Genomic DNA, 24,403 nt, shown 5'->3' on the forward strand with positions numbered 1-24,403 from the left:
CGAGGGAGCAGGGGGGTCGAGGGAGCAGGGGGGGTCGAGGGAGCAGGGGGGTCGAGGGAGCAGGGGGGCCAAGAGAGCAGGGGGGTCGAGGGAGCAGAGGGGTCGAGGGAGCAGGGGGGTTGAGGGAGCAGGGGGGCCGAGGGAGCAGGGGGGCCGAGGGAGCAGGGGGGTCGAGGGAGCAGGGCGGTCGAGGGAGCAGGGATGTCCAGGGAGCAGGTGGGCCGAGGGAGCAGGGGAGGGTCGAGAGAGCAGGGGGACCGATAGAGCATGGGGGGTCGACCGAGCAGGGGGGGTCGATGGAGCAATGGGGTCGAGCGAGCAGGGCGGTCGAGAGAGCAGGGGGGGTCGAGAGAGCAGGGGGGGTCGAGAGAGCAGGGGGGCCGAGAGAGCAGGGGTGTCGCGAGAGCTGGGGGGTCGAGGGAGCAGGGGGGTCGAGGGAGCAGGGCGATCGAGGGAGCAGAGGGGCCGAGGGAGCAGGGGGGCCGAGGGAGCAGGGGGGTCGAGGGAGCAGGGGGGCCGAGGGAGCAGGGGGGTCGAGGGAGCAGGGCGGTCGAGGGAGCAGGGATGTCCAGGGAGCAGGTGGGCCGAGAGAGCAGGGGGGGTCGAGAGAGCAGGGGGGCCGAGAGAGCAGGGGTGTCGCGAGAGCTGGGGGGTCGAGGGAGCAGAGGGGCCGAGGGAGCAGCGGGGCCGAGGGAGCAGGGGGGTCGAGGGAGCAGGGGGGTTGAGGGAGCAGGGATGTCCAGGGAGCAGGAGGGTCGAGAGAGCAGGGGGGGGGGTCGAGAGAGCAGGGGGGGTCGAGAGAGCAGGGGGGCCGATAGAGCATGGGGGGTCGACCGAGCAGGGGGGGTCGATGGAGCAATGGGGTCGAGCGAGCAGGGCGGTTGAGAGAGCAGGGGGGTCGAGAGAGCAGGGGGGTCGAGGGAGCAGGGGTGTCAAGGGAGCAGGGGGGGGTCGAGAGAGCAGGGGGGTCGAGGGAGCAGGGGTGTCGAGAGAGCATGGGTGTCGAGGAGGCAGGGGTGTCGAGAGAGCAGAATGGTCGAGAGAGCGGGGGTGGTCGAGAGAGCAGGGAGGGTCGGGAGAGCAGGGGGGCCGAGAGAGCAGGGGTGTCGCGAGAGCTGGGGGGTCGAGGGAGCAGAGGGGCCGAGGGAGCAGGGGGGCCGAGGGAGCAGGGGGGTCGAGAGAGAAGGGGTGTCGCGAGAGCAGGGGGGTCGCGAGAGCTGGGGGGGTCGAGGGAGCAGGGGGGCCGAGGGAGCAGGGGGGTCGAGGGAGCAGGGGGGTTGAGGGAGCAGGGATGTCCAGGGAGCAGGAGGGTCGAGAGAGCGGGGGGGGGGTCGAGAGAGCAGAGGGGGTCAAGAGAGCAGGGGGGCCGATAGAGCATGGGGGGTCGACCGAGCATGGGGGTCGATGGAGCAATGGGGTCGAGCGAGCAGGGCGGTCGAGAGAGCAGGGGGGTCGAGGGAGCAGGGGGGGTCGAGCGAGCATGGGGGTCGAGGGAGCAGGGGTGTCAAGGGAGCAGGGGGGTTCGAGAGAGCAGGGGGATCGAGGGAGCAGGAGTGTCGAGAGAGCATGGGTGTCGAGGAGGCAGGGGTGTCGAGAGAACAGGATGGTCGAGAGAGCGGGTTGGGGGTCGAGAGAGCAGGGAGGGTCGGGAGAGCAGGGGGGGTCGAGAGAGCAGGGGGGCCGAGAGAGCGGGGGTGTCGAGAGAGCTGGGGGGTCGAGGGAGCAGGGGGGTCGAGGGAGCAGGGGGGGTCGAGGGAGCAGGGGGGGTCGAGGGAGCAGGGGGGTCGAGGAAGCAGGATGGTCAAGGGAGCAGGATGGTCGAGGGAGCAGGATGGTCGAGGGAGCAGGATGGTCGAGAGAGCAGGGGGGGTCGAGAGAGCAGGGGGTGTCGAGGGAGCAGGGGGGTCAAGGGAGCAGGGGGGTCGAGGGAGCAGGGGGGTCGAGGGAGCAGGGGGGTCGAGGGAGCAGGGGGGTCGAGGGAGCAGGGGGGTCGAGGGAGCAGGGGGGTCGAGGGAGCAGGGGGGTCGAGGGAGCAGGGGAGTCGAGGGAGCAGGGGGGTCGAGGGAGCAGGGGGGTCGAGGGAGCAGTGGTATCCGGGGAGCAGGAGGGTCGAGAGAGCGGGGGGGGGGGGGACGAGAGAGCGGGGGGGTCGAGGGAGCAGGGGGTCGAGGGAGCAGGGGGGTTCGAGAGAGCAGGGGGGTTCGAGAGAGCAGGGGGGGTCAAGGGAGCAGGGGGGGTCAAGGGAGCAGGGGGGGGTCAAGGGAGCAGGGGGGGTCGAGGGAGCAGGGGGGGTCGAGGGAGCAGGGGGGGTCGAGGGAGCAGGGGGGGTCGAGGGAGCGGGGGGTCGAGGAAGCAGGGGGGGTCGAGGGAGCAGGGGGGTCAAGGGAGCAGGGGGGTCGAGGGAGCAGGGGGGTCAAGGGAGCAGGGGATCAAAGACGGAGAGGGTCGAGAAAGGAAGGGGTTGAGAGAGGAGGGGCTTGAGGGCGGAGGTCATGAGAGATGGGGGTGTCAGGGAAATGGGGTACAGATGGGGGGGCGTGAGAGGAGGGTCGAGGGTAGAGGGAAGAGGGATGGGAGGAGGGAGGGGTTGAGGGAAGAGTAGAGGAGGTGGTTGAGGGAGAAATGAGGGTGGGTTGAGGGAGGGGGCAAGTGTTGAGGGATTGAGGGAGGAGGGAAGTGGCAGTTGAGGGAAGGGTCGATCAAGGGAGGGGCTGTCAAGGGAGGAGGTCGAGGGAGGAAGGATTGAGGGAGGAGGTTTGAGGGAGGGATCGAGGTAGGAGGGAGTCAAAGGATGAAGGAGGGGCATTAGATGGAGGAGGTTGGGAGGGTAGTTAAAGAAGGGGGTCGAGGGATGGAGGGTCGAAGAAGGAGGTTGAGGGACGGTGTGTCGAGAAAGTGTTAGTCGAGGGAGGAGGGATATAGGAAGGAGGGACCAAGGGGGTTTTGAGGGAGAGCTCCAGGGAAATGGCGTCGAGGGAAGAAGGGCAGATGGTGAGGAAGATGGGGGGGGAGAGAGGGACCAAATCAGCAAGTGGTACAAGCAGACATGGACTTTTCTTGTCTTAAGTATAAAATATTTTAGAGTGGAGGGTGTGGGGGTGCAGCACAAGCACCAATAAAACAAACTAAAGCTTTTCTGAGTTACCTCTTGACTTGTATTTGGCAAGTCCTTGTAGGCAGTAACAATGGTCTTGAACCTAAGGTCTATGTTCTTCACTTTGCAAATGGCATACATGGAACACATCATTATCTGATAAAACACAGTTAGGCTAGTTAATACACATATAGCTCATAGAAGAGATTCGCAAAACATTTTTACAACTCATATTTCTCATCAAAATATTGGGAAAATGCTAGAATCTATTATTAAAGAGGTAGCAGCAGGACATTTAGAAAATCATAATACAATCAGAGTCAACATGGTTTTTATGAAAAGAAAATCATGTTTCACAAATCTATTGGAGTTCTTTTAGGTTGAAATAGTGAATAAAGTATAATCAGTGGATGTAGAGTATTAGGATTTCATAAAGTATTTGATAAAATACCAAGTGAAAGGTAAAGGTTCATGGTGCTGGCAGTAATGTATTAGCATAGGCAGATGATTGGCTAACTAACAGGAAACAGAAGAGAACCAGAATAAATCTGTTACTTTTTTTATTATAATAATCTTTATTAGTGTCACAAGTAGGCTTATATTCACACTGCAATGAAGTTATTATATCATGAAAATCCCCTAGTCGCCACACTCCGGTGCCTGTTCGGGGACATGGAGGGTGAATTCAGAATGTCCAATTCACCTCACAAATGTGTCTTTCGGGACTTGTGGGAGGAAACCGGAGCACCCGGAGGAAACCCACGAAGACACTGGGAGAATGTGCAGACTCTGCACAGACAGTGACCCAATCTGGGAATTGAACCCGGGTCCCTGGTGCTGTGAAGCAACAGTGCTAACCACTGTGCTACCGTGCCACCCATTCAACCCTTCAGGTTGGCAATCTGTATCTAGTGAGGTGCCACAGGATCATTGTTGGAGCCTCAACTATTAACAATGACAATCTACATTAATGAATTGGATGAAGAGGCCAAATGTATTGTAGTCAAATTTGCTGACATTAGAAAGATAGCTGATAAAGCAAGTTATAAGGAGAACACAAAGAACCTTCAAAGGGAAATAGCAAGGCTAAGTTTGGCAGATGGAGTATGATATGGAAAAATGTGTGGTTGTCCACTTTGGTTGGAAGAATATCAAGGTAAAATATGATTTAAATGAATAGGGCGTGAAGAATGTTGCAGTATACTATTAGCATGCTGGTACAGCAAGTAATTAGAAGGCAAATGGAATGTTGGCCTTTATTGCAAGGGAGATGGAGTATAAAAGGAGGAGAGTGTTGCTGCAACTGTGCAGGACATTGGTGTACAGTTTTTTTTTACTTAAGAAAGGATATACTTGCATTGGAAGTAACTCAGAGAAGGTTCACTAGGCTGATACCTGGGATGAAGAGGTTGTCTTCAGGGGAAAGCTTGAGCAGGTTGGGCCTAAACTCACTGGAGTTTAAAGAATGAGAGGTGATCTTAGTGAAACACATAAGATGCTGAGAGGGACACACAGGGTGGATGCTGAAAAATTGCTTCCCCATGTAGGGGAATTTAGAACTAGGGGCACAGTTTAAAGATAAAAGGTTTTCCATTTAAGCCAGTGAAGAGGAAGTATGTCTTCTCTCAGTGAAGGCTAGTTCATTGAATATATTCCAGGCTGAGTTAGACAGAAATTTAATAGACAAGAAGTCAAGAATTGTGAGAAACAGGCAAGAAAGCACCGTTAAGGTCACAATAGGATCAAACATGATCTTACTGAATGGTGAACAGGCTTGATGGGTCAAATTTCCTATTTCTCATGATCAAGCATGAAGTCCTGGGTGAAAGTACAAGCTCTAACCAAACACTGCCTGACAGACAGACACATGGACTTGCAAATCACATATTGCCAATAGTTTCAAATAATTTAAGTTTAATTTTTGACATTCTTTACTGTCACAATAGTCTTACATTAACACTGCAATGAAGTTACTGTGAAAAGCCCCCAGTCGCCACATTCGGGCGCCTGTTCGAGTACACGGAGGAAGAATTCAGAATGTCCAAATTACCTAACAGCACGTCTTTCAGGACTTGTGGAAGTAAACCGGAGCACCCAGAGGAAACCCACGCAGACACGGGGAGAACGTGCAGCCTCCGCACAGACAGTAACCCAAGCTGGGAATCGAACCTGGGACCCTGGTGCTGTGAAGCAACAGTGCTAACCACTGTGCTACCATGCGGAGACATAGCATGTGAAACAAAATAAACCAATGGTAAATACTAAATATTTAAAGATATAAACATTTAGGAGGTGGGTTTCGGTCAGATGGGAAGTAAAGAATCTCTGACTCAGACCTACCCACCTTAAACATGCCCAGCTCCAGTTTAAATAGAGGGAGGCCAGTGCTTGAACAAACAACCTACTCATTTAAATATTTTAATGAGGCTGTGCATTTCACATTTTCTTTCTGTTTCAGCTGTAACGCCAGCCAAATTAGTTTCTCATGCCTTGGAAATCCCATCAGCTAAAGAGAAGCAAGGACTGTTGGGTAAACCAAGCAAGAGTTTTCTCAGCACTGATCAAGTGCCACGAGGAGCAAGAGTTTGGGCCTGGGGGCGGTCCGGCTGGCTTGGGCTTGGAAGGTTGCTGGGGAAAGTCTTGTGGGAGTGGGGTGGGGGTAGTGATGTGTGGAGAGAGAGTCTGTGAAGGTGTGGGTGAAGGGGGTGGGGGAAACTAGTGTCCCGTGGTGGGTGGAGGCCCTTGGGAGAGTGGCACGAGTCTCATTGGGGTCAGGGGTGTGGCGTGGAGCAGATTTAAATCATAATTTTCGGATGGTTCCCAGTGCAAAACTATTGCCTAATCCCCATACCCACAATCTCTCTCACCCACCCCTATTTCTCTCACAAATGCCAGGCTGAATGGCCAAATGGCCTCCTCGTGCTTCTATTTTCAATGTTTTCTATGTTTCTCTGCCTTCCTCCATGATGACCCCCACAATCCCAGATCTTTCAGCATACTCTCATTCTCTCTAGCAATGTGCCTTGTGATCTCTCTGGATCCCCCCCACATTGATATCCCACCATCTTTCCTGGTGCTCCCTGTCTCCCATCTTGTTGGCCCCAAAGACACCAATCTCTCCATCCCTCCCAAGACCTATCATTCCTTCCTCCAGACTACCCATCTCTCTGGCCCTCCATCAGTTTCCATCAAAGTTCTACCCTGGAACACGTTATCTCACCAGCCCCAACCTCAAAGATGCAGCCATCAATCCATGATCACTCCAGTCCCCAATTGATCTTCCCACCCTGATCTTTCAAACCTCCTCCCCTCCCTCCCCAACCAGGTTTCCTCCTCCTAACCCTCCCTCCCTCGACACCCTGGCAACCCTCAACACTGACAGATTGCAACCTGGTGCAGAAGGCTTTTTTGCCCAATAGGCAATCAGTCTCTCAATTTTGCTGGCTGTAGCCAGGAAACAAATTTAAAACATGTTTATTTAATGGTAGGTCTCAGGAGAGGGAAACAATCAGGGTTCTCAATCCTGATCCTCTTCTCATGCTCTATGGGTTACATTTAGTTTCAATGCCACCACAGTTGATTGGCCTGCCAACCCTTAGCGTCAAGGCTCATTAAATTTCTGAGAGGAATCTCTTCATAGTTTTCCCCCCTGTGAAGAAGCATGTTCCTCTGCTCACTGTTTCGCAAAAACAAACAAGCTACAATTGGGAGAAGTAAATGGCATCATTGGTACAAATGTCTAACCTCCGCTTTATGAGATATGGAATCAGTGTTCCAAGCACCAAACAGCCACAATGGAAGACAGATCCATCTTCTATAAATGAATGAAATAACAACAGTACCTGGTCTAAATGTCTGTCCCTCATAAGTTCATACTCATTTCCTAAGGTGTGCTGAAAGAGTGTCCATACTATAGCTTCGAGTTGAGGATGGTCAGATGGCAGACGAAGATGATTGCAGAGGGTGTTCAGTCGAAGATATGCCAATCGATATACTGCACAAATAATTCATGGGAGGAAATAAAATTATTTTAGTTTGCGCTCAATATACCTGCATTCATTAAATATAACTTTTTATTACTACAGAATAATATAGAAACCACCAACAACAACTTTATATAAGTTTGTGGCGTAATTCTGGATTTAAAAGTACTGACTCGTGAATAGATTAATTTTACACATAAAACTGGAGGAAGTATTTTGTGTAACTATTGGTATTATATTCATCAGTCTTTCAATATATTCCTATTCATGTGGATGAGTCAAGTTTTTTTTTCTTTATAAATTTAGAGTACCCATTATCAGTTAAAAAAAACCTTTTTGCTTCCAGACAAAAAGAGGAATTCCTGTTGATGCAGTCACCTTAAACAGCTTTATCCCTTTTCTACTCAAGCCAATTATAGAAATTTCAGCCCAACATAGTATGAGGTTACACACAAAGGGCCATTACTTTTTTTAAACTTAGAGTACCCAACTCTTTTTTTTTTCAAATTATGGTGGAATTTAGTGTGGCCAATTCACCTAGCCTGCCCATTTTTTGGGTTGTGGGGGTGAGCCCCACGCAGACACGGGAAGAATGTGCAAACTCCACACGGACAGTGATCCAGGACAGGTGGCAGAATCCAGTAATCCACAACAAATAGGCTCCTAAAATGGCATGTATGCCACTGTATGTTTTTCTGGTGATTCCCTTTTGTCTCCCTCTCTTGATTCTCATCACCCAGACACCAACAAACTAACAACAGGATGTTTTTCACCAGAGTTGGGACATTTGTATACATACATATTGGACTAGCCAATGATCATTAAAATAGTTCTCGTCCTATTTTTAATGTTGGCCTCCATAATGTCAAACTTTTTAAGCTACCAGAGCTGGACAAAGAATCTAAGGGCCTCTCACGCCTTTAGTAGAAAAGAAATCTCAAATCCACCTAACTTCCATCTATCTCTTACTAGTATGTATTTCTTTCTATATAGTATATAGTATCTATTTCTTTCTATTGCCTCCTGCCTCCTGCTTGCCACCCCTCAACTGACATTCCAGCTACTCCTCTCCTGAGCCCTTGCTCACAGCGATGGATGAGGTGGTAAAAATAGTTGTGTGCGGCACAGCATGTTGGAAACATCAAAGGGATCGAGAGATGGAACCAGGGGGTCGAGAGGAAAGCAATGAGCAGGAGTGAGCGAGGGGATTGGGAGAGGTGAGCAGCGTGAGGGAGGGAATGATGGAATTAGGAGAGGAAAGTTGCAAGAGGGAGGGCGTCGGGAGAGGGAGGAGGTGAGCAGGAGGGAGCAAGGGGATCATAAGAGGCAGTGAGCACAGCAGTTGGAAGTGATTAGAAAGACTGTACGCACAGTTATGATGTGGTCCTTGGTGCATGTTGTAGCCACCTGGGTTGGCCAAGTCCCGATTTAAAATGGAGAACAGCAAAGGCTGAAGGGAAGTTCAGCCAACACAGGCAGAAACCAGCAGGTGCAAGTTACTGTGTATTAAACTCTGCAAATGTAAGGTTTTTGGGCAATTCGGCCCTTTTTGGACTGCCCAAGGATAAAACCCAGAGACTGTAAACTGGACACTTTTCAGCCAAGGGAACATAACCAAATTTCCCAGCAGGCTTGGTCCGCTGAGCCGAGTAGGGGCATAGGTATTTACAAACCCCCCCCAGGAGCTACAAGGAAGAAGGAGCCAGACAACTAGATAAGATTAAAACACAGACAAAGGGGCACGGGAATACACAAGGGGCCTGCCTGCAAGCAGGACAATGGGATGGTCATAGCCCCATGCAGATGTAAATGACTATGCCTCCACCAGAGCAGAATCCAATCAACACCCCATCAACATAGCAGCGATCTCCAGAGCAGATGGAAGACTTTGAAAATCTTCACAAGGGAGCTCAACCTCGTTATCTCAAAAAGCAGACTGGAGGCGGACCTAGGGGAGGTACTCCTATCTTGACAGGTCTGACCGGCTCAAAGGGGGCAGGACCAGCGGGAACTTTAAACCTTATGGATTCAATGCAAAAGGGGCTGGCCGAACACAGGAAAAAGCCAGGTAAAACGGATATAAAAGGGGCTGTGTTTCGATTGAGGGTCTCTTGGCTTGACCTCTCCACCTTCGACTTGACCTCCTGCAGCCTGTGACCGTAAGTACCCTGCAGCAACTTGCGAAACTCCCTTGACCTTGATAGTGGTTGAGGCTTTGGGGAAGGGGACTTGATTTGTGTTCTCTGTCATTGCTAAAACTGTGTAACAGTAAGATTTTACGTTGTGTCCGTTATAGTACTTTCTGAATAGACTTAGTTTGTGTTAGAGTTTAAGATTTTATTATAATTTCTTCTGTTTGATGATTTTGACCTGGGTTTTGCAATAAACCTTGATTTGCTGATAATTGGAGTCGTTTAAATTCTTCAATCTCTCACCAGCGATCTCTGACCAAGTCATTGTTAAGATATTCCTCACCTTAATTCCGGGGTCGAGAATCTAGGGTCATCTTGAACGATTCACTCAGGACAGGCTGCTGGTTAGGTAATAAACAGCAGTGTCCTATTCTCTCTCTTGGGAAAGCTACTCCAGCGAAGTAGGAACCGGGTGGGTGTTGCACCACCGGCAAGAGAGAGAATCACCTGGGCATTGGTGGGGGTCTGGATATCTGTGTGATATAAGCCTCAGGCTTCCGGTTAGGGATAAACGGCAGGCTTGATTCAGTGCTCTCTCCCGTGGAGGTGTCCCAGTGCGGCATCCCCTGGCCTCTGAAGTTTCAGTGCCAGCTGGAGAGAGACACACACAGATACTCAAACCCCAGATATCGGCCCAGTAGTGGAGTAGCAGAGATGGAACCCTCTACACAAAAGCCCAGACAGCATTGATACAAGCAGCCATCTGCATAATAATGTAGCAGCCATCTACATACTAATAAGTGATCCCCGGGAACAATCGCAACATTTGGGACAAACAAAGCCAAACCAGACTCTTTGGCGCCAGCAGAAGCCTACACAATGGGAGGTGAACGACCACCTCAGGACCGCCCATCAATCAGGGAACCGCTCCAGCATTGGAGAAAATCGAACCAAGTGATTGGGACAAAGTCCAATCACTTGGAACCAGGTACAGGGTCCGCCCCGAAAGGCGGGAAGCCCCTGGGGACTATAAAGTTAAGCCCCCAAGTTCAAATCGTTCTTCTTGACCGGGTCACTCAGCAACGCGAACCAACCCTTGACCGTGACCGGTGCAGCTGCCGCCGATATCGAGTAAGTCTTAAGTCAACGTTCGCTACGAGATAGGTGCTCCTAGCTACCAATCCGTACCAACTTTGAATCCCGCAGACTCAGAACCCGAACAAAAGGCTATTTGTTCCCCATACCTGGTGGGCCAGTCCGAAGCTAAGTATAGGCCTGTTAGTTGTAGAAGTAGCTTAGAAGTAGAATTTGTGCATGAGTAGCGATTACTGTGTACAATAAATGTGCTTTGATTTGAACCTTACTAATCGGTGTATTGAGTTATTGATCATTACTTGGACTTGAACCTCGTGGCGGTATCATAAAGATACCTGGCGACTCGAGAGCAAAGGTTATAAACAGAGCCAATTGAACCAACCAAAAGTTAGCAACAATGTGCAGTAATCACTTTAAAACAAAATCACGCTATCTGTACTGCAATAATAAAAGCAAATTAATGCGGATGCTAGAATCTGAAACAAAAACAGAAAGTACTGGACAATCTCAGCAGTCTGTATCTGTGCTATTATTCTGCTACCATCTTAAGTGTGGCAAAGCAGTCACTGGATTGGACAACATTATGACTAATTCCTATTTCTCCCAGAACCATTAGCAAAAGCCCAAGAAGAATATTTGTGCACTGCGTACGTTTTTTGTAGAAGAGAGAGAGTGAGGTAGACTTCTGAGTTTTTTGCTGAGACTGGGACTGCAGCTGAGATTGGCCAGCAGATGGTGTCTCAATCTTTGCTTGCTGTATGGGAACGGCGTGTGCTGCACTGAACACTTTTTTCTGTGGGGATCGGTCCGGATGAAGATAACTATGAACAAACAGAAGATGCCAAAGGTGACTGAGCTGCTCCAATAAATGGGAAAGTAAATTCATGTAAACAACGTACAGATGTAAAACAACTACTTGTTTCTACAGCTTCAAGCACTCAATACCAGTTGTCAATGAAGCCAGGTAGCACATTCTCTGTACAAGTACTTACAGGTCTGCAGCAGTGTGGTTGTGCTGGAGTGGTTGTCTGAGGGTACTAGTGGGTTCAGGCTGATCTGGCTGATCTTCCTGTTCTTTTTGCTGCCTGAGTATGTCGAACAAAGGTGAGTCCTGAAAGTAACAAGCACAGAGTACACATTAAAAAATCAAGGTAAACCTCTCATTTTTGCATGAGTACCATTCAAATAATTCCATTATATAGGATGGGAGGAATATTAAAATGGTTGGGGAATGTGCAAAAGAATGAATTGGACTAGTTGAGTCAGGGAAACAACAGCATAGATCGGATGAGCTGAAGTCATAAGTGTCATTCAGCACAGAAAAGGCCCTTCGGCCCATTGCGCCTGCGCCGGTCAAAAACAATCACCTAACCATTCTTTTAAATATATAAATTTCTATTAGACATTTTTAAATAAATACACAACCGTAAAACAAAATAACTAACCAAACACAGCAGCATCAACAGCAACCCCACCCCCACAACAGCTGACGGTGACTAGCTTTTTAAAGAGCACAATAAAAGCCGACATCTTTTGTAGAATCCCTCAATTGCCCCCCTTTACATGGGCAAAATTCTCCCCCAACGGCGCGATGTCCGCCGACTGGCGCCCAAATCGGCGCCAATCAGACGGGCATCGCGCCGCCCCAAAGGTGCGGAATGCTCCGCATCTTTGGGGGCCGAGCCCCGACATTGAGGGGCTAGGCCGACGCCGGAGGGATTTCCGCCCCGCCAGCTGGCGGAAACGGCGTTTGTTGCCCCGCCAGCTGGCGCGGAAATGACATTCGGGGCGGCGCATGCGCGGGAGTGTCAGCGGCCGCTGACAGTTTCCCGCGCATGCACAGTGGGGAGAGTCTCCTCCGCCATGGTGGAGACCGTTGCGGAGGCGGAAGGGAAAGAGTGCCCCCACGGCACTGGCCCGCCCGTGGATCGGTGGGCCCCGATCGCGGGCCAGGCCACCGTGGGGGCACCCCCCGGGGTCAGATCGGCCCGCACCCCCCCCCCAGGACCCCGGAGCCCGCCACGCCGCCTTGTCCCGCCGGTAAATAGCTACTTTAATTTACATCGGCGGGACAGGCAATTTCTCGGCGGGACTTCAGCTCATCCGGGCTGGAGAATCGAGCGGGGGGGGCCCGCCAACCGGCACGGCCGATTCCCGCCCCCGCCCAATCTCCGGTACCGGAGACTTCGGCAACCGGCGGGGGCGGGATTCACGGCGGCCAACGGCCATTCTCCGACCCGCTGGGGGGTCGGAGAATGACGCCCCATGTATTTAATGTGGAGAGGCAATGATGCAGTGGTATTGTCACTGGACCAGTAAACCAGAGACCCAGAGTAATGCTCTGGGTACTCAAGTTCCCAGTGTTCAAATCCCGCCGAGGCTGATGGTGAAATTTGAATTCAATAAAAATCTGGAATTAAAAGTCTAATGATGACCATGAAACCATTGATAATTGTCGTAAAAAATCATCTGGATCATTAATGCAGTGTTTTTCAAACTTTGTTTCTGAGGTCCCATTTTTACCAACCGCTCGACCTTCGTGACCCACTCTGGCCGACCTTCACGACACACGCCGGTCGACCTTCTAGGCCCACGCCGGCCAACATGCGCGACCCATGCCGGCCAACATTTGCGACCCACCATTTTCTCTTGCCTTTAATGCGAGAGGTGAGCCTGCTTGGTCCTCACGATCTCACTTCATTTCAATCAGGTTCACAGGAGGAGAGGGCTTTGTGCATATCGGGATTCAGCCGGTTCCTTTGTGCTGTCTTCACCTTTGTGAGGACGGAAAATCCAACCTTGCACATGTAGGTCGTTGTGAAGGACAAAAGCAACAGAATGCTTGTTTTTCTCAGCTCCGGATACTCCTCGGAGACATTACTCCAGAATGCTGACAGTTTCATTGACTTGTGCCATGTTTTTACTGTGCTTTCAAAGCTGAGGTGCAGAAGTTCTGTCAGCTTCATTTGGAGTCAGGCTAGCCAGTCCATTTACAGTTTCCTTACCAATGCTGTTTTCTTCGATGTGGCGTAGCAGTGTGGGGGACATGTAGTAATTTGGCTTTGCACTCGCAATTGCCAAACTTTCAATGACTTTTGGATACCTGCGATTTTTTCACAGTGCCAAAAGCAAACATTATCCTTCCCTTGCAATTTGAGGTTCAGTTCATTAAGAATTGAAAAGATGTCTGCAAGGTAAGACATAGTTAGCATCCAAGTTTCATCAGGAAACGAATCAGCCAGAGAGGACAATTTCTCGAGGAGGAAAGTGTGGATTTCGTACCTCAGTTCGTAAACACTGAGGAGCTCCCCTGTTGACTGATTATTACAGTAACTCTTCAAGCGGATGAAGTCCACCGTCATAGGGATTAACTGGTCACTGTTTCGATTCAATGCTTTAATGTAGTCCTAAAGGTCAGCAAAAAACTTATAGCCACCCTTCAGGACACAGAAGGCGATGATGTGATGATTCCCCATGCCTTTCATTATATCCCTTGCCAAACGTTCAGTTCTGTCCATGAATAAACCATGAAGAATATATACTCTCTCCAGATCAATACAATAATGTTTAGGGATGCAAAACAGATCAAAGTCATAGCCTTGTTCATCATCAGTGATCATCATGCAGTCAGCCGCCACCATGCCGCGATTGCACTTTGACCCAGAGTTCAGGTCCCAACACTCCCAGGCTGCATGTGCACTGATGAGCAGACATGCATGCACAGTGCGGCCACATTTTTTTAGCTGGTCGGCGCCACCATTTTCAAAGCCGCTGGTAGCAGGCATTGTTAAAAGCTGGCTGCTGCAGCTGTTGCGATCGGGAACGCCACGGCGGCTGACTCCACGACCCTCCCGACACCCGCCCGTGACCCACCCACGGGTCATGACCCCCACTTTGAAAATGCCTGCATTAATGACCTTTAACAAAAGAAATCTGCCATCCTTACCTGGCCTGGCCTACATGTGACTCCAGAGCAATGTGGTTGACTCTTAACTGCCCCCTCAAGGGCAATTAGGAATGGGCAATAAATGCTGGCACAGCCTGCGACGCCCATGTCCCATGAACAAATTTTTAAAATCTTCACTTTGCATAATTAACCATGTGCAGAAAATAGCCCTATCTGAAAAAAATATTAACTATACTAATTTTCCAAAAGATTAACAGTAGAAACGGAACAGTCTCAGTGAATTTATTTAAAATCCCAACCCAGTACTGAAATTCCTTAAAACCTAATACACTTACAGAACTAAACAAATGGAAGGGGTGTGAATAAATAAAAATTAATTGCGGGGAAAAGAAAAGAGACAAAAATAGTGAGTGAGGATAAAATGAAAAAGATTTGACATTAGAGCGACGATTACAGAGCATTATAATGAAATCTATCAAATCTTCAAAACATCTGCTATTTTGAGCAGGGTATCGTTTGTATTACACCAGTTAAGCATGGCCACCCAGAATGATGAAATGAAGTGTTTACTGAGTCAGTGTCACTACAATGAGTAAGGGAACAGCATAATATCACACCGCACAGAAGGCAGTCATTTGGCCCATATTTGTGCTTGCTTTTTGAAGGAAATATCAAATTTGTCCTAGACTTCCATTCTTTCCCTACAACCCTGCAAATTTTTCCTTTTTGCATACCGCATGGTATGTTGCCTGCCTGGTGCCAGGGTGAAGGACATCTCGGCCGCCTTGAAAGGACATTGGAGTGGGAGGGGGAGGATCCAGTTTTTGTGGTCCACGTTGAGATAAACAACATAGGCAAGACTACGAAAGACAACCTGCTGGGGATCATCAGCACTAGGAACTAAATTAAAAACCTCAATGGTTATAATCTCTGGATTGCTAACCGAGCCACGTGTGAATTGGTATAGGGATCAGAAAATTAGGGAAGTAAACACGTTGCTAAAGGAATGGTGCAGGAAGGGGGATTTCATTTTGTGGGGTATTGGCATCAGTATTGGAAGAGGAGGAATCTGTACCATTGGGACAGTCTCTATCTGAACCGATCTGGGCCAGTGTTCTAGCGAAAAGGATAAACAGGGTGGTCTCAAGGACTTCAAACTAGCAAGTGGGGGGAGGGGGGTGGGGGGGAGGGTAACACTACGGGAACTAAAATGGTTAATGGGAAGCAAAGCAGCAGGTTAGCACATGGGAAGGTGGGTTCAACTACACTGAAAGTTATGAAAAAAGATAAAGGGAGGAAGAACTCAGGAGATGTTAATGGAGGTGTTAGGATTCAAAAAGGTATTAAAACTAGCATAATAACTTTATTGTCACAAGTAGGCTTACATTAACACTGCAATGAAGTTAATGTGAAAAAATGCAATTTACCTGAATGCTCGTAGCATTCGAAACAAGATAAATAAGTTGATGCACAATTCATCGCAAATTACTGTGATTTAGTGGCCATTACATGGTTGCAGGATGGTCACGACTGTGAATTACTGCTGCCTGCGGCGCTGAGGACCCAGGTTTGATCCTGGTCCCGGGTCACTGTCTGTGTGGAGTTTGCACATTCTCCATGGCCACATTGGCCATGCTAAATTGCCCCTTAATAGGAAAAAAAATAATTGGGTACTCTAAATTTTTTTTTTTAAATAAAAGTAAACGACTGGGAGTTGTTGCTACCTTTACTTGCGCTAAATCTGGCAGTCAATAAGGTTGCCCTTCTTTTATCTAGATAGTGATATGATATGCTCTCAGAGTCGCCAGGTATCAAATGATACCGCCACAAGGTTCAACTGGGTATCGATCAAAGAGTCAAACAACCAGTTAATAAGTTCAAGATCAATGATACTTTATTTACACACAAGATTAACTTACACATGCAACATAAACACTACGAGCTAAACTACACCTAACGACTATGACAACCTGTACTTAACTTCAGGCACCCGGCTTAGGTCAGAGGAACAGTGGCCTTTGTTCGAATCTGGATCGGCTGGATCTGGAGAAGTAGCTGCGGTTCGGCTAAGATCATCCGTCTGGTAGCGAGCGTTGAACGTGAACTTGCTTCTGGTTGTGGTGCTGCAGTTGGAGATGGATGTTGCCGGAGCGCCAGGTCCAAAAGAGGTCGAACACATGGCAGTATCTCTCTTTATCCTTGGGGAGTTTTGTGCTCTTTTGGGCGGTCCTTAGGTTTGGACCCAAATAATTGGGCAGTTCTCGATCACTGCCTTCGATCTGAGCCAATAAAGGGGCGGGTGCCTTGATGGCTGGGCATGTCCTAAGCGGTTATTGACCTTGCTGTTTATGCTTCCTGAGTAAAGGGAATGGCGCCGAAATGTCTGGGCTTGTATGGGTTACCCGAGTATCAATCCTTTGTTTTACAGAAATGGCCATTAAATGCTAATCTGGATTCTCTGCTCACGAATATACGTGCAGGCTCTGTGTCTGCCTGAATCTTACATTGTCCATATTTCCCTTTAGGCTTTGCGAACGTCCATGTTTCTTGTTGTAAGTGGCCATCCCAGGTGGCTACAGAGTTAAATATCCAGGGGTATCGGACTATTTGGAAGGACATACAGGAAGGTAAGGGAGGTGGTGGAGCACTGATATTGAAGGATGACATCAGAGCGGTAGTGAGAGATGACATAGGTTCTATGGAGAAAAAGGTTGAATCCATTTGGCTGGAAATTAGAAATAATAAGGAGAAAAGGTTGCTGATGGGCGTAGTCTGTAAACCACCAAATGATAACATCACGGAAGGATCGGCAATAAATAAAGAAATAACTGATGCATGTAAAAATGGTATGGCAACTATCATGGAGGATTTTAATCTACATGTCGATTGGTCAAACCAGTTCGGTCAGAGCAGTCTTGAGGAGTTCAAAGGATATATCCGCGATAGTTTCCTCGAACAGAGTGTAATGGAATCTACGAAGGACCAAGCTATCCTAAATCTGGTCCTGTGTAATGAGACAGGAATAATTAATGATCTCATAGTTAGGGATCCTCTTAGAAGGAGCAATCATAGTACGGTTGAATTTAAAATACAGATGGAGTGTGAGAAGGTAAAATCCAATACCAGTGTCTTGTGCTTAAACAAATGAGACTACAGTGGGACGAGGGAGGAGTTGGCTAGGGTAGATTGGGAGCAAAAACTTTTGTGGTGGGATAATTGAGGACCAGTGGAGGACTTTCAAAGTGCTCAGAAATATATACCAGTGAAAAGGAAGGACTGTAGGGAAAGGGATAATCAGCCATGGATATCTAAGGAAATAAAGGAGGGTATCAAATTGAAAGAAAAGGCATAAATCTTTAAAGGTCATTAGAAAGACATGAGAAAAGCTGTAAAGAAAGGTCCCATGACTGTCCCCTCATCTGACAAGTATGCAGTTTTGGATACTGATAAGTGGGAAGGTCCATCAGGGGACAACAGCAGCAGTGGCCAGAGCAAAGGCACCACGGCTAGCCCTGCTGCCAAAGCGTAGCTAAGCAATAGTGGTTTGGGATTCAATAGTCAGGGGCACAGATAGGCGCTTCTGTGGCCTCGAAAGGGACTCCAGGATGGTTGTTTGCCCCCCTGGTGCCAGGGTCCTGGATGTCACTGAGTGAGTACAAAGCATCCCAAAACGGGAGGGAAATCAGACAGAGGTCACGGTCCACATTGGCACAAATGACATAGGTAGAAAGAGTAGCGAGGTCCTGAAATGGCAATTTAGGGAGTTAGTTAGAAGATTAAAAAGCAGGACCTCTAGGTGTATTAAGTTCACGGAGGCAGAGGTCCCTTCACCAGAATTCCTTTTATTTACAAAACCAACAGCCGAACAACCAGGTGCATTCACCTTACTGTCTACACTGGGAGTGCAGAGGATCTGACATTCCCTGTTATATACAGAGAAAGGGGTTCCCTGATTGGGCCACTAATCAGGGAACGTATTCTAATTGGCCAATCTCAAAGGCCTGGCCTAAGTCATTACACTAGGGTACTAACCTCAAGATTACTCCCGGTGCCACGTGCTAGCGAGGTTAGGAACAGAGAGATAGTGCAGCTGAACACGTGGCTAAAGAACTGGTGCAGGAGGAAGGGCTTCAGATTTTTTGGATCATTGAGATGTCTTCCAGGGAAAGTGGGGCCTATACAAGAAGGACAGGTCACACCTGAACTTGAGGGTCACCAATATCCTGGCAGGGAGGTTTGCTGGTATGGTTTGGGTGGGCTGAAACTAATGTGGCATGGGGGAGGTGGGAATCAGAATAGTAAGCCACCAAGTGTAGAGACTGGGGATGAGCATGGTACTGGGGCCAGCCTGGCTAAGAGGTAGGGTAGGCTGGGGGAGGTCAAACTCAGTGGGCCTGGAGGTGTGGAGTGCATCTGCTTCAATGCATGGGGTATAACAGGTAAGACAGTTGAACATAGAGCCTTGATTTATGCGCGGAACTTAGATGTGGTTGCGGTAACGGAGACTTGGTTAAAAAAGGGGCAGGCCTGGCAGCTAAATATTCCAGGATATCGGTGTGTTAGATGAGACAGAGGCGAAGGTAAAAGAGGTGGGGGAGTTGCAATACTGGTTAGGGAACATATTACAGCTGTACAGAGGGAGGTCACGTTGGAAGAATCAAGTAACGATTTACTGTGGGTAAAACTCAGAAACAGGAAGGGGGCAGTCGCTATGATGGGGGTGTATTTACAGGTCTCCCAACAGCCAATGGGAAGTTAAAAAACAGATATGTAAGCAGATTCTGGATAGATGTAGAAATAATAGGGTTGTTGTAGTGGGAGACTTTAGTTTTCCTCACGTGGACTGGAAATCCCTTCGGGCTAGGGGTCCAGATGGTGAGGAATTTGTTAAGAGTGTCCAGGAAGATATTTTGGAACAACATGTGGATAGTTCGACTAGAGAGGGGGCTATACTGGACCTAGTACTAGGGAAGAAGCCCGGCCAGGTCATCAAAGTTGCAGTGGGGGAACAGGTGGCGAACAGTGACCACATTTCCGTAAGTTTTTGGATACTCATGGAAAAGGACGAGTGTTGTCCTCGGGTTAAGGTGCTAAATTGGGGGAAGGCTAACTACAACCAGATTAGGCAGGAATTGTTTGAGGGTAATTTCACATTTGGCATGTGGGAGGCTTTTAAGAAGCAGTTGATGGGAGTGCAGGACAGGTATGTGCCGATGAAAAGGAAAGACAGAGGGCAGCACGGTGACACCGTGGTTAGCACTGTGGCCTCACACCGCCGAGGTCCCAGGTTTGAACCCGGCTCTGGGTCACTGTCCGTGTGGAGTTTGCACATTCTCCCCGTGTTTGCGTGGGTTTTGCCCCCACAACCCAAAGATATGCAGGGTAGGTGGATTGGCCAAGCTAAATTTCCTCTTAATTGGAAAAATGAATTGGGTACTCTAAATTTTTTTTTTTTAAGATTTAATAATTTAATGGGAAATAAGGAAATGGCTGAGGCATTGAACAGGTATTTTGTGTCGGTCTTCACAGTGAAAGACACAAATTACATGCCAATAATTGTTGGCAAGGAGGCTATACCAGGCGGGAACCTAGAAATTGCCATTATCACTAAGGGGGCAGTGTTGGGCAAGCGAATGTGGCTGAAGGTAGACATGTCTCCTGGCTCTGATGGAATGCATCCTAGGGTACTAAAAGATGTGGCGGGGGAATTAGCAAATGCGCTTGTGGTAATTTACCAAAATTCGCAGGGCTCTGGAACGGTTCCGGCAGATTGGAAAACAGCAAATGTGACGCCAGTTTAAAAAAGGAAGTAGACAAAAGGCGGGTAACTATAGGCCTGTTAGCTTAACTTCTGGAGTGGGGAAAATGCTTGAATCTATCGTCAAGGAAGAAATAGCGAGACATCTGGATAGAAATTGTCCCATTGGGCAGGTGCAGCATGGGTTATGAAAGGCAGGTCATGTTTGATAATTTAGTGAAATTCTTTGAGGACATTACGAGTGCGGTAGACAATGGGGAACTGGTGGATGTGGTGTATCTGGATTTCCAGAAGGCATTCGACAAGGTGCCACACAAAAGACTGCATAGATAAAGGCGCGTGGCTTTACAGGTAATGTATTAGCATGGATAGAAGATTGGTTAACTGACGGAAAGCAAAGAGTGGGGATAAATAGGTGTTTTTCTGGTTGGCGATCAGTGGCTAGTGGTGTGCTTCAGAGATCAATGTTGGGTCCGCAATTGTTCGCAATTTACATAATGATCTGCAGTAGGGAACCAATTGTAATGTGTCAAAGTTTGCAGATGATACTGAGATGAGTGGTCGAGTAAAGTGTGCAAAGGACACTGAAAGTCTGCAGAGAGATATAGATAGTTTAAGTGAGTGTGCAAGGTTCTGGCAAATGGAGTTCAATATTGATAAAAGTGAGGTCATCCATTTTGGTAGAAATATCAGCAAAATGGACTATTATTTAAATGATAAAAAATTACAGCGAGCTGCTGTGCAGAGGGACCTGGGTGTCCTTGTGCATGAATCGCAAAAGGTTGGTTTGCAGGTGCAGCAAGTAATTAAGAAGGCAAATGGAATTTTGTCCTTCATTGCTAGAGGGATGGAGTTTAAAAGCAGAGAGGTTATGTTGCAACTGAAAAGGGTGCTGCTGAGGCCACACCTGGAGTACTGTGTACAGTTTTAGTCGCCTTACTTGAGAAAGGATGTACAGGCACTGGAGGGTATGCAGAGGAGAGTCACTAGGGTGATTCCAGAGTTGAGAGGTTTACCTTATGAGGAGTAGACTGGGACTATACTCCAGGAAGAATGAGGGGTGATTTTGTAGAAACATGTAAAATTATGAAGGGAATAGATAGGATAGAAGCAGGGAGGTGGTTTCCACTGGCGGGTGAAACTAGAATTAGGGGGCATAGCCTCAAAATAAGGGGGAGCAGATTTAGGACTGAGTTGAGGAGGAACTTCTTCACTCCAAGGGCCATGAATCTGTGGAATTCCCTGGCATGTGAAGCAGTTGAGGCTACCTCGTTAAATGTTTTTAAGGCAAAGGTGGATAGATTTTTGAACCGTAAAGGAATAAAAGTTTACGGTGAGGGGGCAGTTAAGTGGAGCTGAGTCCACAAACAGATCAGCCATGATCTTATTGAATGGCGAAGCAGGCTCGAGGGGCCAGATGGCCTACTCCTACTCCTAGTACTATGTTCTTATTAAGTATATGTTAGCAACAACTTGTAGTTATATGGCAAATTTAGTGTAGTGTAATGACCCAAGGTGCTTCAAAACAGTGATTATTAAACTTTGCACCAAACACAAATTGATCTCAGAACGTGTTGTCAAAACCTTGGTCGAAGCAGCAAGTCTTAAGGAGTACCTTAAAAAATGAGAGGGGGTGTACAGGGGCGGAAAGGTTTATTTAAGGAGACATTTCCAGAATTGAGGGCCTACATTGTTAAAAGCATGGATGCCAATACTGCAGTGATGAAAATCAGGGATGCATAAGAGGCCAGAACTGGAGGTCCTCAGGATTCCAGAAGAAGTTAGATGTCGAGGCTATGAAAGGATCTGAAAACAAGAATGACAACCTGAGGCTTTGCTGGACTGGGAGCCAATGAGCAAGCGGTGATTTATAAACAGGGTTTGATAATAATCTTTATTGTCACAAGTAGGCTTATATTAACACTGCAATGAAGTTACTGTGAAAAGCCCCTAGTCGCCACATTCCGGCGCCTGTTCGGGTTCACAGGGAGAATTCAGAATATCCAAATTACCTAACAGCATGTCTTTCGGGACTTGTGGGAGGAAACCGGAGCACCCGGAGGAAACCATGCAGACACAGGGAGAACGTGCAGACTCCACACAGACAGTGACCCTAGCCGAGAATCGAACCTGGGACTCTGGAGCTGTGAAGTAACAGTGCTAACCACTGTGCTAGCGTGCTGCCCATGCTAGTTAGGATATGAGCAGCCGAGTTTTGGAGGAGCTGAAGCTCAGCCAGGAGAGTATTGGAATAGTCGAGTCTAGACATGACAAAGGCATAGACGAGGGTGAAGCAAATAAACCGAGACAGGTACAGAGATGGGCGATACTAGTGAGATTGAAGTAGGTGATCTTGGTGATGGAGAGAGGAAGGGGTCAGAAGCTCAGCTCAACCTCAAACAGGATGCTAAGATTTAAACAGTGTGGTTCAGCTGCAGACAATGTCAGAGGGATGGAGTCGATGGTTAGGGAACGGAGTTTGTGATGGAGACTCGAGACATTGGGTGGGATTTCTCAGTCACACCCACCGAGACCGGAAATTGCCGACCGAGGTCAATGGACCTTTAAATAGTCCGTTAAATTTTCCATTCCACCCACTCCGATTCCCGTGGCAGGCAGGGCGGGAAAATTCCCCGATATGTTTTGTCTTCTCAATATCTGAAGGAAATTACTGTGTATCTCACAGTGTGACAAATCAGAGGCAGTGGAGGGGTCAGGAAAGATGCTGGTGAGATAAGGTATTTTTCAGAGAATTTACAGTGCAGAAGGAAGCCATTCGGCCCATCGAGTCTGCACTGGCCCTTGAAAAGAGTACCCTACCCAAGCCCACACCTCCACCAATACCCGTAACCCAGTAACCCCACCCCACCTTTTGGACACTAAGGGCAATTTAGCATGGCCAATCCACCTAACCTGCACATCTTTGGACTGTTTACCCAGAGGAAACCCACGCAGACACGGGGGGAACGTGCAGACTCCGCACAGTGATCCAAGCCGGGAATCGAACCTGGGACCCTGGAGCTGTGAGGCAACTGTGCTAATCACTATGCTACTGTGCTGCCCTATATGTTAAATCCCCGCTAGAAAGTTACTATTGCTCAACACATTTTTTTGCCTCCTTCCAATCAAGGGGCAATTTAACATGGCCAATCCACCTATCTTTGGGTTGTGGGGTGAGACCTACGCAAACACGGTGAGAAATTACATTTGAAAAAAATTTGAATAATTGAACAATCTCTCTTAATTTATTGTAATAAAAAAGCTTGAGATACATTTTGCTCAAAGAAAACAAAATTGAAATCGATAACTTGAATTAAGATGTGCAAACTTTTTCCATCTTTACAAGCAATTAAAGAACAAGGAGTCCTCTATTAATCACAGAGAGTTTAAGATTAGACCTGGACTACATACAGTAGACCGACATGGCAGAACATAAAAATGCAAGGTATACAGTAGTTCAATGTTTTACATATTCACAAAAGTGAAAAGTTCAGCTTTGAACAACCAACTCCGAGGAGCATTTTTTTGAAGTAATGTTGGCAAGGTTGTGTAATGAAGTATTGTGTAATAACAGCAAGAACAATATACAATGAGAAGTTTCCAACCAAAATCCTGAGTTACTAGCAAAATTATCTTTACTTGGAATCCAACTGTTACTCAATCATGTTCAAACTAGCAGATCACAGGCTTCAGTGAACTGTTGAAATCAGCAGCATTCAAGAATGTCCTGAGTTCATGTACAAACAAGGCCCAAAACAATTAAAGATACCACATCCAGAATGTAGTCTCTATACCTGTGCCACATTTCTTCCCCAAGGTGATCACGCTCATATAGTCAAAATAAGTCAATTTTCAGGAAATAATCCATTGAGTAATACATCAACTATGTTCACCTCCCTCCTCAGATACACCTTCTTAAAGTCAGTAACTCATGGTGAGATATAGTTCCACGGGGACTGTCAGTATCAATCCGGTCTTCATATTCGAGATCGAAATGATAAATTAAAAAAATAAAGGAGGGGTGACCATTGATGTAGAGATGACCTGCCAGCAAGCATTGGAATCTGAAAAATGACAGCAGTCCTGATCTAAAGCATATATATATCCGTGTAAATTAATATCCCACTAACCACAGTTTAGATCAATTATTCTTTTGACTGGCATGAATAATCCCCCATTTTTCATAATTTAGAAACATTGTTGCTTGCCAAAAAATAAGATTTTGTTTTATCTAATTGGTTGTGATTTTTTTTTTCCTCTTTAGTACACCAGCCCACGAGTCTCCATCCACTCATTTTAATGGGAGTGTGATGAACGGTTACTGCCGTATCATCCTGTAAGATGATGTCCCCTTTAAGACCGGGCTTGGAACCCTGGGGACTCCGCCTCTGGCTCCGCCCATCTGGGAGCCATAAAGGCCTGCCTCATGGTCTG

At 48.0% G+C, this 24,403-nt stretch overlaps 2 protein-coding genes across 5 annotated transcripts in view; one reads left to right on the forward strand and one right to left on the reverse strand.

The window, feature by feature from the left end:
• Positions 1-24,403, forward strand: part of LOC140428147 (RCC1 and BTB domain-containing protein 2-like) — a 352,551-nt gene that overhangs the window by 192,195 nt on the left and 135,953 nt on the right. The gene's annotated exons all lie outside the window — the stretch shown is intronic.
• The window catches only part of rb1 (retinoblastoma 1), a 416,864-nt gene that overhangs the window by 53,100 nt on the left and 339,361 nt on the right, over positions 1-24,403 (reverse strand). For both annotated transcript variants that reach the window (XM_072514261.1, XM_072514260.1), the window contains 4 exons: positions 11,297-11,415; positions 10,956-11,125; positions 6,937-7,088; positions 3,146-3,250 (listed from right to left, as the gene is read on the reverse strand). In XM_072514261.1, coding sequence (XP_072370362.1) covers positions 3,146-3,250; positions 6,937-7,088; positions 10,956-11,125; positions 11,297-11,415 — 546 coding nt within the window. The remainder of the gene's footprint in view (positions 1-3,145; positions 3,251-6,936; positions 7,089-10,955; positions 11,126-11,296; positions 11,416-24,403) is intronic.

Source organism: Scyliorhinus torazame, chromosome 8 (assembly GCF_047496885.1).
Source record: "Scyliorhinus torazame isolate Kashiwa2021f chromosome 8, sScyTor2.1, whole genome shotgun sequence".
Classification (NCBI taxonomy): domain Eukaryota; kingdom Metazoa; phylum Chordata; class Chondrichthyes; order Carcharhiniformes; family Scyliorhinidae; genus Scyliorhinus; species Scyliorhinus torazame.